General features: G+C 43.3%; 1 protein-coding gene across 1 annotated transcript in view; it reads right to left on the minus strand.

The window, feature by feature from the left end:
* Nucleotides 1–14,035, minus strand: part of Abca1 (ATP binding cassette subfamily A member 1) — a 121,797-nt gene that overhangs the window by 13,036 nt on the left and 94,726 nt on the right. Inside the window, exons 31-40 of the mRNA XM_031377412.1 lie at nt 11,447–11,636; nt 10,531–10,625; nt 9,392–9,424; nt 8,304–8,409; nt 7,197–7,271; nt 6,532–6,701; nt 5,242–5,419; nt 2,001–2,116; nt 1,748–1,892; nt 53–176 (exon numbers count right to left, since the gene is read on the minus strand). Coding sequence (XP_031233272.1) covers nt 53–176; nt 1,748–1,892; nt 2,001–2,116; nt 5,242–5,419; nt 6,532–6,701; nt 7,197–7,271; nt 8,304–8,409; nt 9,392–9,424; nt 10,531–10,625; nt 11,447–11,636 — 1,232 coding nt within the window. The remainder of the gene's footprint in view (nt 1–52; nt 177–1,747; nt 1,893–2,000; nt 2,117–5,241; nt 5,420–6,531; nt 6,702–7,196; nt 7,272–8,303; nt 8,410–9,391; nt 9,425–10,530; nt 10,626–11,446; nt 11,637–14,035) is intronic.

The raw sequence follows: 14,035 nt of genomic DNA on the forward strand, positions 1-14,035 counted from the left end.
TCAGAGTGCTGAGGCCCACACCGCCATTGAAGCTCCCCAGTGCCTTACTCACCAAACCTCTCCAGGGCATCAGCCATTGCCTGGTTTTTCACCATGTCAATGAGCCCTCGCCCCAGGCAAAAATGTGGGAAGATAAGAAACACAGACTTCAGGATGTCATTGATGTCATTGAGCTTCTGAAGATGAGAAAGCGGGAGAGAGGGGGGGAGACATACATCACTCATAGGCTAAGCTAAAATTTTATCAAAGTCTAAAATATGGACATGAAGAAAAGCCTCTGAGACCCCGGACCTCTGAATGCAGATACCAATGTAATGCAGCAGGATTTTCTTCAGGAGCTCTGGAGTGATAGTGTTTGAAAGTAAATAAACTTGTAAGCATGGTGACTTTTAATCAGACACAAATCCACAACGAAACACTGGCTTAGTGTTTTTAAAGCAACTCGCTCATATCTAGGTCAATATCTGAGTTTCAGGAATTCGTTGGAATTTCAAAACCATCTTCTCAATTGCATCAGAATGTATTATTGACCCCATAAGACAAGGTTGGTTAAACATCAAGCCACTGGAGCTAGAGATAGGGCTCCATGGTTACGGAGGACCAGGGTTTGGTCCCCAGCATCCACAAGATGGCTCACAAGTGGCTATGCTTCTAGCTCCAGAGGCTCTAACTCCTTTGTGTGGCCCCTGTGGGCACTACAGATATACAGTATGGTGCACAGGCAAAGAACCAATACACATTAAATAAAATTAGAACAAATCCAGCAAAGTTGTTATTTGCTAGTTGTGCTGGGCCAGAACCCGGAGAATACCTACGTTACAATGAAGGAAAAGCTAAGGGCTCTGACAGCCCAGAGAAAAGAAAGCATGCATGGCAAATGAGGAAAGCTTCACATTAGACTTAAATCTTTTTATTTTAGATATTTTCTTTATTTACATGCGAATTTCTCCATCTTAAAGGATATGTAGACACTCTCAGGCCCTGTGATAAAAGCAGGGCATTTTGAGATAGACCTACAGGAGTATGGTAGTCTAAGGGAAGATTCTGCTGAAATTTCCCAGCATTGGGAGGTGATATGGTAATGTATAACCAACAAAGCCCTGTGTTCTAAGCAAGGGGCAACAGAGAGTCTTGTTTATGAGATTTGAAACCGGAAGGATCAGATGAATAATAACAGCAACACATCTAGGATAGGCCCCAGAGAGGTGTGAGACACTGCAGAGATGTCACCAAGTAAACAGAGATGGTAAGAGAACCAATAGGTTCTGATGGGAAAGATCGTACCAGTGTGTCTAGTATGTAGGACCTATAAATGACTTAAATGGAGTCATCCACTAGGCTGTGAGAACTGGAGAACAGAGTTCCAGGGGATAATCAAAGCATCGATCTGAGAGATAAAATTGAAAAGCTGCAAGGATGTTGAAGGTCTGAAGATCGAATGGTTTGCCCCGAAATGCTGCCTAAACAGGAAACCAAAGCCAGAAGAGAATGCAGTCTTTGCCAAAACAACACTGACGGAGAAAGATATATGAAAAAAAAAAAATAAAGGAAACAGAAAGACTCAGCCAGTGAAACACAAGGCAGAGCAGGACAGAAACAGAGCTATATGTGTGGACACAGCTTGCAAAAGCAGAGAGAGGTCAGTGGTGGTGATGTTACAGGCAAGTGGAGAACGATTGGGGATAACCACCCTCCTCTGGCACCCAAAGTATGAGCCAACAGGATGTGCTCTGTCCACGACACTTACATTGTTTGTAAAGAGCTCCAGAACAAAAGTGGCCACACTGCCATTGATGCCGATGAAGAGGTTCACACTGGTGAGGACCACATAGGCAGTGCTGGGGATCTTGAACACAAAGGATGCTGGGTACATGAGAGGAGTGATCGACCACCTGGTGAGACACAAACATAAGCATCCATTGGCATCTTCTGCCCTCCCTCTGGCATTGGGTACCATAGGCCTTGTCCCCTGGGGAGAGCTCCACTCAGAGTTGCCTTACCCATACAGCAAGAGCAGAAGGGCTAGAACAGGCAGGTTGGTGGAGGACACATAGGACTTCTGCTGGAAGCAGATGAAGATGATAATGACCAGTGTAGCAGGGACCACATAATTGCACTAAAAGAGAAAATAAAGTTGACCCCTAAGTCAAGTATACAATACACCCCAAGTCTTCACCATCATCCGACAAGAAAGGGCAGATATACATGTTGGAGAATAACTTTGAATTAATGAAGCCACATAAACTATTAATCAAAATTCTGGACAATACAGTTTGACAAGCATTTTACCCTTGGCTGATTTTATAAACTGCATGCCCTTTCTGTCTTTCCCAGAGCTCAGCCAAGGTGTCACGCTCAGTAAACTTACTGAAGGATGGATTCTCAGGCAGAGTCATTTCAATTTCACAGGAGGCAAATGAGTTTCCATTATTCTACCCAGAGATGATTGTGTCTGTTTCATCATTAATGCTATATTATGGTCTGCCCGCATTCAATCCCACATGTAATCTACTTGTGAGATAAGCACTCATAACATGAATGTCAAAATTGTTTCATCACACCGGGAATAATTTTACAGTCTGTCCTGACAGTGCTTCAAGCAGTAAAATGAAGAAATAAAGACTTGACCCAGGGACAATTATGAAAATTCATAGCTGGGGGATGAATGGAATGAATGTGATAGTGGATTGGAAGACCTTAAAAGAACGGTAGCTTCAGACTGTCTCAGTTCCACCCTGCTTAATGTGTTTATCAACGACTCCAATAGAGACAAGCTTGCAGTAGACTGCAGACTCTTAAGCAGGAAGGGTCAGAAAATACATAGAGAGTACAAGTGATGTCCCTGAGGTCAAGGACTTGCTCTTCCATCTCTGAATGACCTCTGCCTGGCACAGCCAGACACCATCAGACATGTAGTGAGCACTCAGTGGATTTTAAATGAACGAATTGCTACATCAAGATAAAAGAAAGCAAAGAGATGCTGACAAGATCCAGTTTTAATAGCAGTTTTTAAAAATGATGAAGTTCAAACAAGTTGATTCTGGGCATTAGCATAGAATGAGCAAGACCCTGATTAACAATTCACAGGAAATATGTTTCAATTTTATTACCAAGTAGAAATAAGGCAGGACAACTTGGGATAAAGATTAGCTTTCTCTGGACTCATAACCATTCAGACCATGGCCTGAACTCAGGGTTAATTCTGGGCTTTGCTTTTGGAAAGGAATATTGATAGATGAAGCAATCAGATCAGAAGACTGGCAGGTCTTAGAGGCTTGTCGTGATTAGCATATGCAATTTCATTATCTCTATTATCATCACTCATATCTGTACAGAGTCTTAGAGATCCTGGGTGCTTTCAGATACCACCTCGTCTTCGAGAGAAGTTTGTTTACTGAGAGTTGCCTTTAAACGTCTGGGGAAATATTTATTGGGCAAAGAGTTAGATCTGCTTCAGGTAGCTCTGAATTCATGAAGGTCATATGGGGGTATAGTTCAAGCTCATTTGCCAATAATTGAAACTTCATGGTTCTATGAAGTCATTCGTATTGATCCAAATGAAAACAATGCAGTACAGTTGATACAAAACGGACAGATGGCAATGGACAGACAAGATGCTGACAGTTCATGGAGTATTCAGTGGCAAATGGCTTCCTTAGTAAGGCAAAAAAACCAAAAAACAAAAAAAAAAACAAAAACAAAAACAAAAACAAAAAAAACAAAAACAAAAACAAAAAGAAAACCAGAATAACAAAGAAAAACCACACTGACTCTAAAGTTCAAACACAGCAGATAAGTCAGAGGCTCTAGCTTGGGTTTTTAATGAAGGTCTCTTTATTGTAGTCTAACTTTTAAAGGGAATGCTGGTTAGACTTGTGTCAACTTCACAGAAGCTAGAGTAATCTGAGAGGAGGGAACTTAAATTGAGAAAAAAAATGCATCCTTTTGTACAGCATTTTCTTAATTAGTGATTGATAGGGGAGGGCCCAGCCCAGTTTCGGTGGTGCCAGTCCTAGGCTGGTGGTCTTGGGCTCTATAAAAAGGCTGAGCAAGCCATGGTGCTGGGTCCTACAGGGTCTTGATGGGAATAAAATGGCATGGTTCCTGTCCCTGGAACAGGGCCAGCAAACCGGGTCCCACCCAACTAGCTTATCCTTTGTACTTAACAGAGGCAGGCAAATCTCTGAATCCAATGTTCAATGGACATGTGTGGATGCTGTCTCCTAAGAATCAAAGGTCTGGGTCACTGATTCATAGGATCATCAAAAGGGAACCTGGAGCAAATGACTGGATTGATGTGTAAAATAAAAGACTGGGCTTATGATCTGTAAGAAATGCACCATCCAGAGAACTTTTTAGAACAGTAAGAACCGTCTGGAGAGCTGCCTCAAGCAGAGAATAGCAAGAGATAGCAGGAGAGAGAGAGACAGAGAGAGAGAGAGGGAGAGGGAGAGGGAGAGGGAGAGGGAGAGACACACACACACACACACAGAGAGAGAGAGAGAGAGAGAGAGAGAGAGAGAGAGAGAGAGAGAGGGAGAGGGAGACACACACAGAGAGAGAGAGAGAGAGAGAGAGGGAGAGGGAGAGGGAGAGAGACAGAGAGAGGGGGGGAGGGAGGGAGAGGGAGAAGGAGAGGGAAAGAGAGAGTGAGAAGGAGAGGGAGAGGAGAGGGAGACGGAGACGGAGACAGAGACAGAGACGGAGACGGAGAGACATAGAGAGCTTCCTGGAGATCTCCAGGGAAAGCAGATCAGAGAGAAAGAATGCAGAACAGAGAAAGCAGTCTTAGAGTCCTTTGTTTTCACCACTCCCAGACACTCCTTCCTCAGAACCCCTTTCTGAGCCAAGGCTGGTCCTTGGCACCACTAGGAGCAAGCCAGTAAGCAGCATGCCTCCATGGCCTCTGCAATAGCTCCCCCACTTCAGGTTCCAGCCCTGCTTGACCTCCTGTCCTGACTTCCTTTGACAGTGAACTGTGATGTAGAGGGTAAGATAACAGTTGGTAATAACTGTAGTCACAGTGGTTAGATGGTCCCATGAGGTGTAATTATTTTTAAAGCTAACATTATGATTGGTGTCATGGGGGCATTCAGCGGGCTCTCAATTTTTCCTATTTTACACCGTTTTAGACGAAGTGGGACACTTCCCGGGGTTGTGGCAGGCTGTTTTTCCTTTAGCCCCAGGTCTCCACAGTCCCCACTGAGATTCACACAAAGATAGAAGGCCCTGTGTCCTCACCATATCCCAGACAAAATTGGACAGCCAGTAGATGACGGGCTTCACGCCACTGATGAACTGAAGGTGTTTGGCTTTGCTCACACGCTCCTGGATCAGGAACACAACAAAGCTGGCTGGGACGAAGGACATGGCAAAGATGACACAGATAGACACGAGGACATCGACAGAGGTGGTCATCCTAAAAGGGAAGAGACAGTAAAGATCAGAGGAGCCTTTGATGCAGCTGGGGACATGGTCATCAAAGCGCAAGCGTAGCCGGAACAAAACCACAGTCACCAACATTTTATCTCAGTGTTCCATCTAATCATTTTCAAGTAACATCAACAACAACAGCAGCAACAACTCAAATGTAAAACTGGCTTGGATAATGTTAAAAATGTGCCCACTCCCATAATAAAACTGTAAAATAAAGTACGGGCGTGGCATAATAGCAGTTACTTGTCTCCAGTTTCCGATCTGAGTAGTGAGTTGTAAACTCCTATAAACAAAGAAAGTGTGGCTTGGGAACTATTTCAAATGAGGAAGAAATTTAATCTGGAAGCTAGTCATCATATGGCTATGTGCAAGTTAATCATATGGCTATAAGTAAGTGGAAAGCAACAGGATACATATATAGGCTAAGACATAAAAAAAAAATCACACACACACACACACACACACACACATTACCTATCAGCCTAATACTATCTAATATCTACAAAAAGCCCATTATACAAAGTCTTGTAGAGATTCTGATGTTCAACATTAATATTCTACAGTGTTGCCCACATATCCAAGAAGGGACCTAATATGCTGAATACCAACTCTGTGCTGGATCTTGGCTGTAGAAATGTATACAAATTACCTCATTTAGTAATACATACCTAGGAAGCTTAGACACCAAATTTAAATCCAGATTCTTTCATTCCAAGACTATTAACCTTAAAATTTACAGACATGTACAGAAGCAAACACAGGCATGTGTGTGTGTGCTCACTCACACAGACATACGCTTCACTGAATTTAAAAACCTCATTTTCAAGCAAATGAAATATTAATGGTAATTTAATTACTTTCGGATTTCACTAACAATTTTAATTCCTTATATGTGAGTTTATCAATGTGATGATTTTCACAGATCTGGTCTTCCTTCAAGTCAAAAAAGTGCCAGCCATTTTCTGCCCAGAGTTTGGATCAACCCAGGTTCATATAATGTAATTATCTCTAGCTGTTAAAACCAGCTTTGCAGCCTCTCCCCCGGGTGCACAGTCACCCTAATGCCTTCACGCCCATCCATTTAGACACACTTACAGAGCCACCTCTGAGAGCTGCTGCTTAGTGAGGTTCAAGGGATGGTTGAAAGCAGTGATCCCATACTGGCTCGGGTTCTCTCCCTTCTGTAGGTTGGCCCGGAGAATGGCATTGTTGATGACATTCAGGAACGAACTGATAGCATGCCAGCCCTTGTTATTGAACCACACCTAAAGTAAAACAGACCAACTTCAAGGTAATGCTGCCAAACCATCCTCCCAGAAGTGAGTGTATATACACAAAACATGCATGGAAACTTCAGAAAGGAATTACACTCGGTGACACTCCAAACAAAAGCATTATAGATGCAGGATCCACTGACCACTGGCCATGGGACCAGCACTATGTGAAGACTTTTACACTTTTAACTAGTTACCCACATAGAGTTAGGGGCGGCCATGGTTGCCACCTTCCTGCTGCACAGGAAAGGAACACTTAAAAAGGTTAGGTAGCTTAAGGCAAAGACCGCAGCGGTTCACATGTTAAGTCTGGTGGCCAAACAAATTCTCTTAATCACTATGCTCTATCATGTCACTGGTAAAAAAACAAAAAATAGCAGTTTGCTCTTTTCTACCACAAATGTCCCTAGCTACTTGACCATGAGATTTCAAGAAGATAGGATTATTGTTTAGCAAGAAGCTGAAAGAACATAGACGGGGATATACCTTGACATTGTTTTTGGTATCCAGTCCTGTCATGAACCTTCCCAAGCTGCTGAGAAAACGGTCTGCAGAGCTGTCCTGTAAACAACAAAGTCCTGCCTCAGTGGTGTCTGTTCACACAGATAAGGCATGATAGTAAGCAGCGAGACAGCCCTAGGTTGACCAAGACAACTTCCTCGTTGTTCACTGAAATTAAATCTAAAGCCATTACATATGTGGTTCCCGAGCACCAAGTCACTAGAATCAATAGTATTAATGTTGCCATAATGTCACAAGTCATGAAAAAAAAAATCACACACACACACACACACACACACACACACACACACTCTTAACCTAAATACCCAAGATTTTGGAGCTAGAGATGGAACAGAGGTGAAGAGTACAGCCTGCTTTTCCAGAGGACCCAGGTTCAATTCCCAGCACCCACATGGGAGCTCACAACCATCTGTAACTCTAGTCTCAAGAGAGCAAATATATACTTCTGGCCTCTGTGGGCACCAGGCACACACATGATATAGAGATATGCATGCAGGCAAGCCACCCATACCCATAAATGAAAATAAAAAATTACATTTCCAAGATTTGTCAGAGTCTCTTGGCATCATCCCAAGAACTAAAACCCACAGGATGCATCCTACGGCTTAAGCACTCTAGGCCCAACCCCAGAGTCCATATAACCTGACCATTTCAACTTGGGCAACCTGAGATAGAGAGAAATAAATGTGGGCTTAGCCACTCTTAAAGCCCAGCCGACCAACCTGGAAAGTAAATGAACTCATTTTTCCGATTTCCTGTCTAGCCAATGGCTGTTTTAGGAAACTGTTTGAAATTCAATTTATTTTACCCACTGGCTAACTTAGCAGCTTGGCTGTTTTAAGAGTTTTTAATCTCTGAGTTCATTTTTGATTTACACTTTCAGAAGCATGTCTGTGTGTGTGTGTGTGTGTGTGTGTGTGTGTGTGTGTATGTGTGTGTTGTGTAAATGAGTAGTCTGTTTCTCTGAATTGCTTTGTATACAAACCTGTTCAGACTATTGACTACCACTACTCCTGTGTCCCAGCAATTCCAGACCCATTTTTCTGACATGTCTCAGGACGGATGCTGTACCTTGGTCAGCTTCAGGATTTTCTTCATTTGCTTGATGGCATCATTAACTTCTTGGCTCGGAGGAAGTGCTTGAGAATTACTGACACCCAGGGAAAACCCACCATACCTAAAAGAAAGGCTTGCCGTTAAAAGTCAGACAGTGTCCCTAAGCCATCACTCACAGCAGCAGATACCACAGTACACAAGGTTCTTTAAGGGCCACTTCTTATTCAACCTAGAACCAACGTTTGGCTAAGATAGCTACATGTTGCCTCCTCTGGTGAAATCTAACCATCTTAATTCTCAAGATTGCTGCCCAGCAGGGAGGGCCTAGAGCTAAGGACACGAAGTAAGGCATCTGTGTCACAGACGGGAAGACAGGAAGATGGCAGTCTTGAAAGCCAGGCAGGGATTACAAACAGGTCTTGTCTTCCATGGCATTAAGTGAGTCTATGACTGCTCTGTTCAGAGCTCCAGGGACTCTGACCTCTGGAGAAAAGGCAGGGTAGAAAACTGAAATTTGAGAATAAAGCCTTTGAGGTCTTTTGAACAGCCACATGGGCCACTCATGACTTCAAGAATGTTTCCTTCTCTACTCTCACCTGCGCCTTCAAAATCCAGAAAGGGAAAATCAGTAGAAATAATGCTTTTGATGTCTTTCCTTTCCTCCAAGACCTCATGTCCTATGAGAGGCCTGAAAGGTTTTCTTGAGTCCCTAGGCACCCTTAGGAATCTGTCTGGGGAAAATATAGCTAGGATAGGTTTTTCCTTCATGACATTTTACTTTCTTAAGTCTCTAGAGGCCCACGAGAGATTTCGGAAACTCTTCAAGGAAATCAATATACCAAATATTTCAGGGGTTTCTGGAGTGAAGAATGAGCTAGACAAATCCCACAGTGGATCTAGTATAACCCTGACTGTGCCCTGATATGTTCCACAGATCTGCAGCACCTCAGTCCCCATCATGGAGAGGTGACACCCAAGAGTGTCCACATGGCAAATGGTCCCCAAACCTGTAACTCTGTCTTGATTCAAGATCCCTACATCAAAATCATTCTCCTGAGACTTGGAAGTGACTCAGGGAGAAAGGGGAGAAGGGACTGACTTACCGAAACTCATTCACCCAGATCTTATTCTTTAAGCTGCAGAGAGAAAAGGCAGACCAAAAATCAGGTCTAGAAAGCAGAGGTCTTATTGATGATGCAACGGTAATCATTTACATGAGGACAAAGCACAGAGACAGTGATTGATCCTATATCTAGGCCTATGACCAGTGCTGTAGAGTTGTTGCACCCGTGTAAGGAAGGCCACTCTCGGCATGCCCTGACTGCTGTCTTAGAAACCTTACTCTTATGAGAATCACACAGTAAGTTAAGCCAATTCAAAATCCACCTTACAAGCAGGCATGGTGGTACATGCCTTTAATCTCAGCACCGCACTCAAGAGGCAGAGGCAGATGAATCTCTATGAGTCTGAGGTCACCCTGATCTACACAGAGAGAGGTCCAGGCCAGCCAGGACTAATGTAGTGAGACCCTGTCTTAAACAAATAGACAGACAGATTAAATAAGTGCCTTACATACCCAGAGACCCTGTCTAAAACAGACAGACACACAAATAAATACATTACCGACCTAGATATTACCGAACTAAAAGCTATTCATTATGAATCTCATGTGGAAAGGTTATAGCTCTGAGAAATGCATGGCCTATTCTTAGTCTAGCAAACCCTTGTCATTTAAAGTTAGTTCAAACAGGGACATGACACCTGACCACACTGATGGGAAGGAAACATATTCTCTACACAGACTAAACACTGGTTACCATATGGTTATGTCCCAGGAATTTATAAGCTCAGCACTGCATTCAAGAAGCAGAGGCAGATGAATCTCCATATGCAAGAAAGGCGACTGTGTCTACCCTGACCTTGTTTATGGAGCCATCCACTAGAGAGGACCTACAGGTCTTTACTTATATCATCTCTCTTAGCCCTCACCATGAACTGTTAAGAGTGCAACACTAACATCAAATATAAAAACATTAAAATTCACATAAGTGAAGACATTAGGAGACTAACGAGTCAGAATTTAAGCCTGAGCCCACATTTATCACTTATCTTCATTCTAAAGCCCCCACATCATCTTGGCTAACTGATATCATGTGCTAAATTTCCCACAGGGCCATGATCGTCCATTTCCCTACCACTCAGTTCTACACATGTAGCAAGCCACATTTCAATAGGAAGTTACCTTTTGGCTATGATCTGCACGTATGTCTTCACCAGGTAATCTGAAATGTTTCTTCCGGTCAGATTCTGAAGGATGTCTGCGGTTTTCTGTTTTCTCTGTCATCACATAGAAACCAAGCTCACGTGTCTTACAGGTAAGAATCAGGGCAGAAAACAGACAAAAACAATAGGGACCCCAGGGCCCAGGCAAGACCCTCAGCCAGCCACCACCAAGACCATTGGCACTTGTCCCTCACTTGTACCAAACCAAAATCATCCCCAGGGATGTGTTCACTCGATATCTAGATGGGATTCTTCACATCAACAGTATACTTAGGGAAGAATATTATAAACTGCCCAATGAATTCTTTTGTACTTTGGAGCTATGCTGGTATCTGGACCAGCTGATTTTAAGGTGGCCAGCATGACTTCTTTAAGTTTTCACCTCCACTAAAAATCCCTTGTCCCCACCCTTGAAACTAGATTCTGATAAAATGGCAGAGAGATATCACTATCGACCTGAAATTTTCAGGGGAAACAAACAAAAACAAAACCAAACAAACAAGCAAAAAAAAAAAAAAAAAAAAAAAACCAACTCAGATCTCCCTCCAAACCTCAGAGCCCAGAACATGTCAGAGGTGATGCGATACACCTAAGCTCCGTGGCCCATTTACTCTGAAGTGAAAACACAGGCCCAAAGAGAGCACAGCCAGCAGCTCCACTGTGACAGAACCAGGGTAGGAAGCTGTGCCCACGGATGCTCTGTGATAGGCAACGCTCACACACCTCTCTCAAAACCCACTCGCTCTTCTCAAGAGAGATCAAGGCAGAAACTGTGACCCCGATGTCACATCTCACTCATTCGTGCTGCGCTGCAACACAGGGACTACCAGGCCCTACCCTGAGCCAATTTCTCAGTCACACCGACAGGAACTCACCTGAGGAGGCGGCAGGCCCCCTGCCCCTGGGGGACACACGGGCAGCATCTTCTTGATTTTGTCACTGCTACACTGGCATGCGGGTGAGGGGTTCTTCATGGTCCAGTTCCCATTCTGGAAGAGGTCCATGATGCTCTGGGGAACTGGGTTGATGGTCCAGTCCTCCTCCCCGACCAAGCATGGGGTGTCTCTGTAAAAGGAGAGCGCAAGCTTGTAGGCTTTCCTGAAGAGGAGAATGTCTTTCCTTGATGTTCTTAGAGCCCAGGTTTGCTCTTTAGTAAGGACCCATGTGCCTAGCCCTATCATTTGAAAAAACAGCTTGACTTCATTTTGTTTGTTTTAATAGAAGCCTGTGGAAGCTGGGGAATAAGAGAAAATACAGGAAAATAGGACATGAACAGGCTCTGGATGCTCACACTGAGCTCTGCTCAACCGAGCTAACCAATGTTTGTTGACACAACACACAGAAAGAGTCTGCTAGGTGCTGCACGGTGTTCCAAATCTTTGAGAGTCCGGGGGAAGCAATACAAACTCTCTGCCTTGATTCTTCATGGCCAGAAAGTGTTAGACAGCAAGTCAACAAATTCAATTTTACACAACCCCAGATAAAGCAAACACAACAGGAGAGTATATGGGGAAAGCAGACCTTTGAATCTGCTTCAGCCAAAACACAAACAATAAGCTACTTAAAGAATTGGGATAATGGGCTGGGGAGATGCCTCAGCAGATAAATGTACCTATAGCCAAACCTGGATTCAATCTCTAGATCTAGTTATACTATGACCTCTGCACATGTACTCTGATATGCATGAACACACACACACTAAAATAAATAAATGTAATTTTAAAAGAACTGGAGAGAATGGACATGCCAGGCAGCAGCTGTGAGCTGTCATATACAAAGGTCCTGCAAAGGAATGCGTATATGTGTTTGATGAAAAACCAGAAGGTCATGTGACAAGCTCTAAGACTGATGAACAAGAGGAAGGAAAGAGGAGGAGCCACATGACATAGTCATGGTTAGGAGCTTACATTTTATGCTCAGCATGTTGAAATTCTTGTAGAGAATAGCAAGATTGAAATGATGTTCTATAATAAACAGAGAATTGAGGAGCTGAGTAGAGTGGGAACACTCAATGTATGAAAGGGGAGGCTGTTTACGAGACAATGCAGGGCCTTAATCTCTGCCTAGAGCCCTGAACTGTTTGGTGCAGCATCACAAATCCCTTGCAATCTCAGGGTTTATTTACCCCTACTGATAAAATAAGAGCATAAAATGACTTGACATTTCTAGTCTCTCTTCCATATTTCAAATTTTCAGGGTTCCACAATTTAGACTAGAAACACAATTTTGTTTTGTTTTTTTGAGACAGGGTTTCTCTGTGTAGCCCTGGCTGTCCTGGAACTCACTCTGTAGACAGACTGGCCTCAAACTCAGAAATCTGCCTGCCTCTACCTCCCAAGTGCTAGGATTAAAGGCGTGCGCCACCACTGCCCACTAAGACACAATCTATATATCTCATGTCTGTGCACATGTGTATATGTTTATAAATATGCACACACGTAATTTTTTTTGCAAATAATTTCTCATTTCCTCTTTAGAGCCTCTTCCCTAAAATATCTGCCCTTGTGAAACTCACACCTAAGACCTTTAAAAGACAACAGGCTGAGACAAACTAAAGACCACTTGAAAAAGCAACTTAGTCAGAATTCTTTGTCCTAATGTTTCCCAGGAACCTAAAATTTGAATTTCAGTCTGAGATGGCAGGGTGAAGCTCTGCCTCTCAGACTGCTTCCAGCAGAGCATCCATGGTGCTCAGACAGCACACATACCTTCTGATGTCATGGACATTTATTTAATCTCTGCAGGCGAGCTGTCAGCTCAGTTCTCTCTCCTATAGATCTAGCCTTTGCTGGAATCAATCCACAAATCCATACAGTTCAGGTTGCCAACAAAGGACCCAGCTACCCAGATTATCATCTTACCTCATCCTTCTTTCCTACAAAACTTTCACATGGAATCTTGATTTTTTGGTGAAGTCAAGAAGAATTTGTGTTCTTCTAATAAGTGCTAAGGATATTCAGTAACTATCTGCTATGGTTTGAGTCTTCAATATTTTCCAAAGGTTCAAAATGTTGAAGACTTGATCCCTAGATTGTGGTGCTACTGGGTGCTGACAGAGTCTGTAAGTCATAGGACCTAAGAGAAGTAAGTTAGGTCACTGGGGACATATATTCAAAGGCAATCTTGGGGCCCTAGCCTCTTCTTTCTCTTCATTTGCTCCCTGGCTTGGCTTCTATAATATAAGCAGCTATTATATTGTAGGGAAGCACACATTCCCCACCATGATGTTCTACCCAACTAGGGATCCCAAAAGGGCCCCAAACAACACAGCCAATCAACCATGAACCAAAGCTCTGACACCACAGGTCACCAATAAATCTCTGTTCCTCCTAAGTTGGTTTTCTCAGTGACAGAACATTGTCTAACACATCATCTGACACTGTGGTAGTTTGGATGGTCCTACAGGCTGATGTTTGAACACTTGATTGCCAGCTGGTAGAACTGTTTGGGAAGGATCAGGAAGT

The sequence above is a fragment of the Mastomys coucha genome, unplaced genomic scaffold, assembly GCF_008632895.1.
Source record: "Mastomys coucha isolate ucsf_1 unplaced genomic scaffold, UCSF_Mcou_1 pScaffold18, whole genome shotgun sequence".
NCBI classification, from domain to species: Eukaryota; Metazoa; Chordata; class Mammalia; order Rodentia; family Muridae; genus Mastomys; species Mastomys coucha.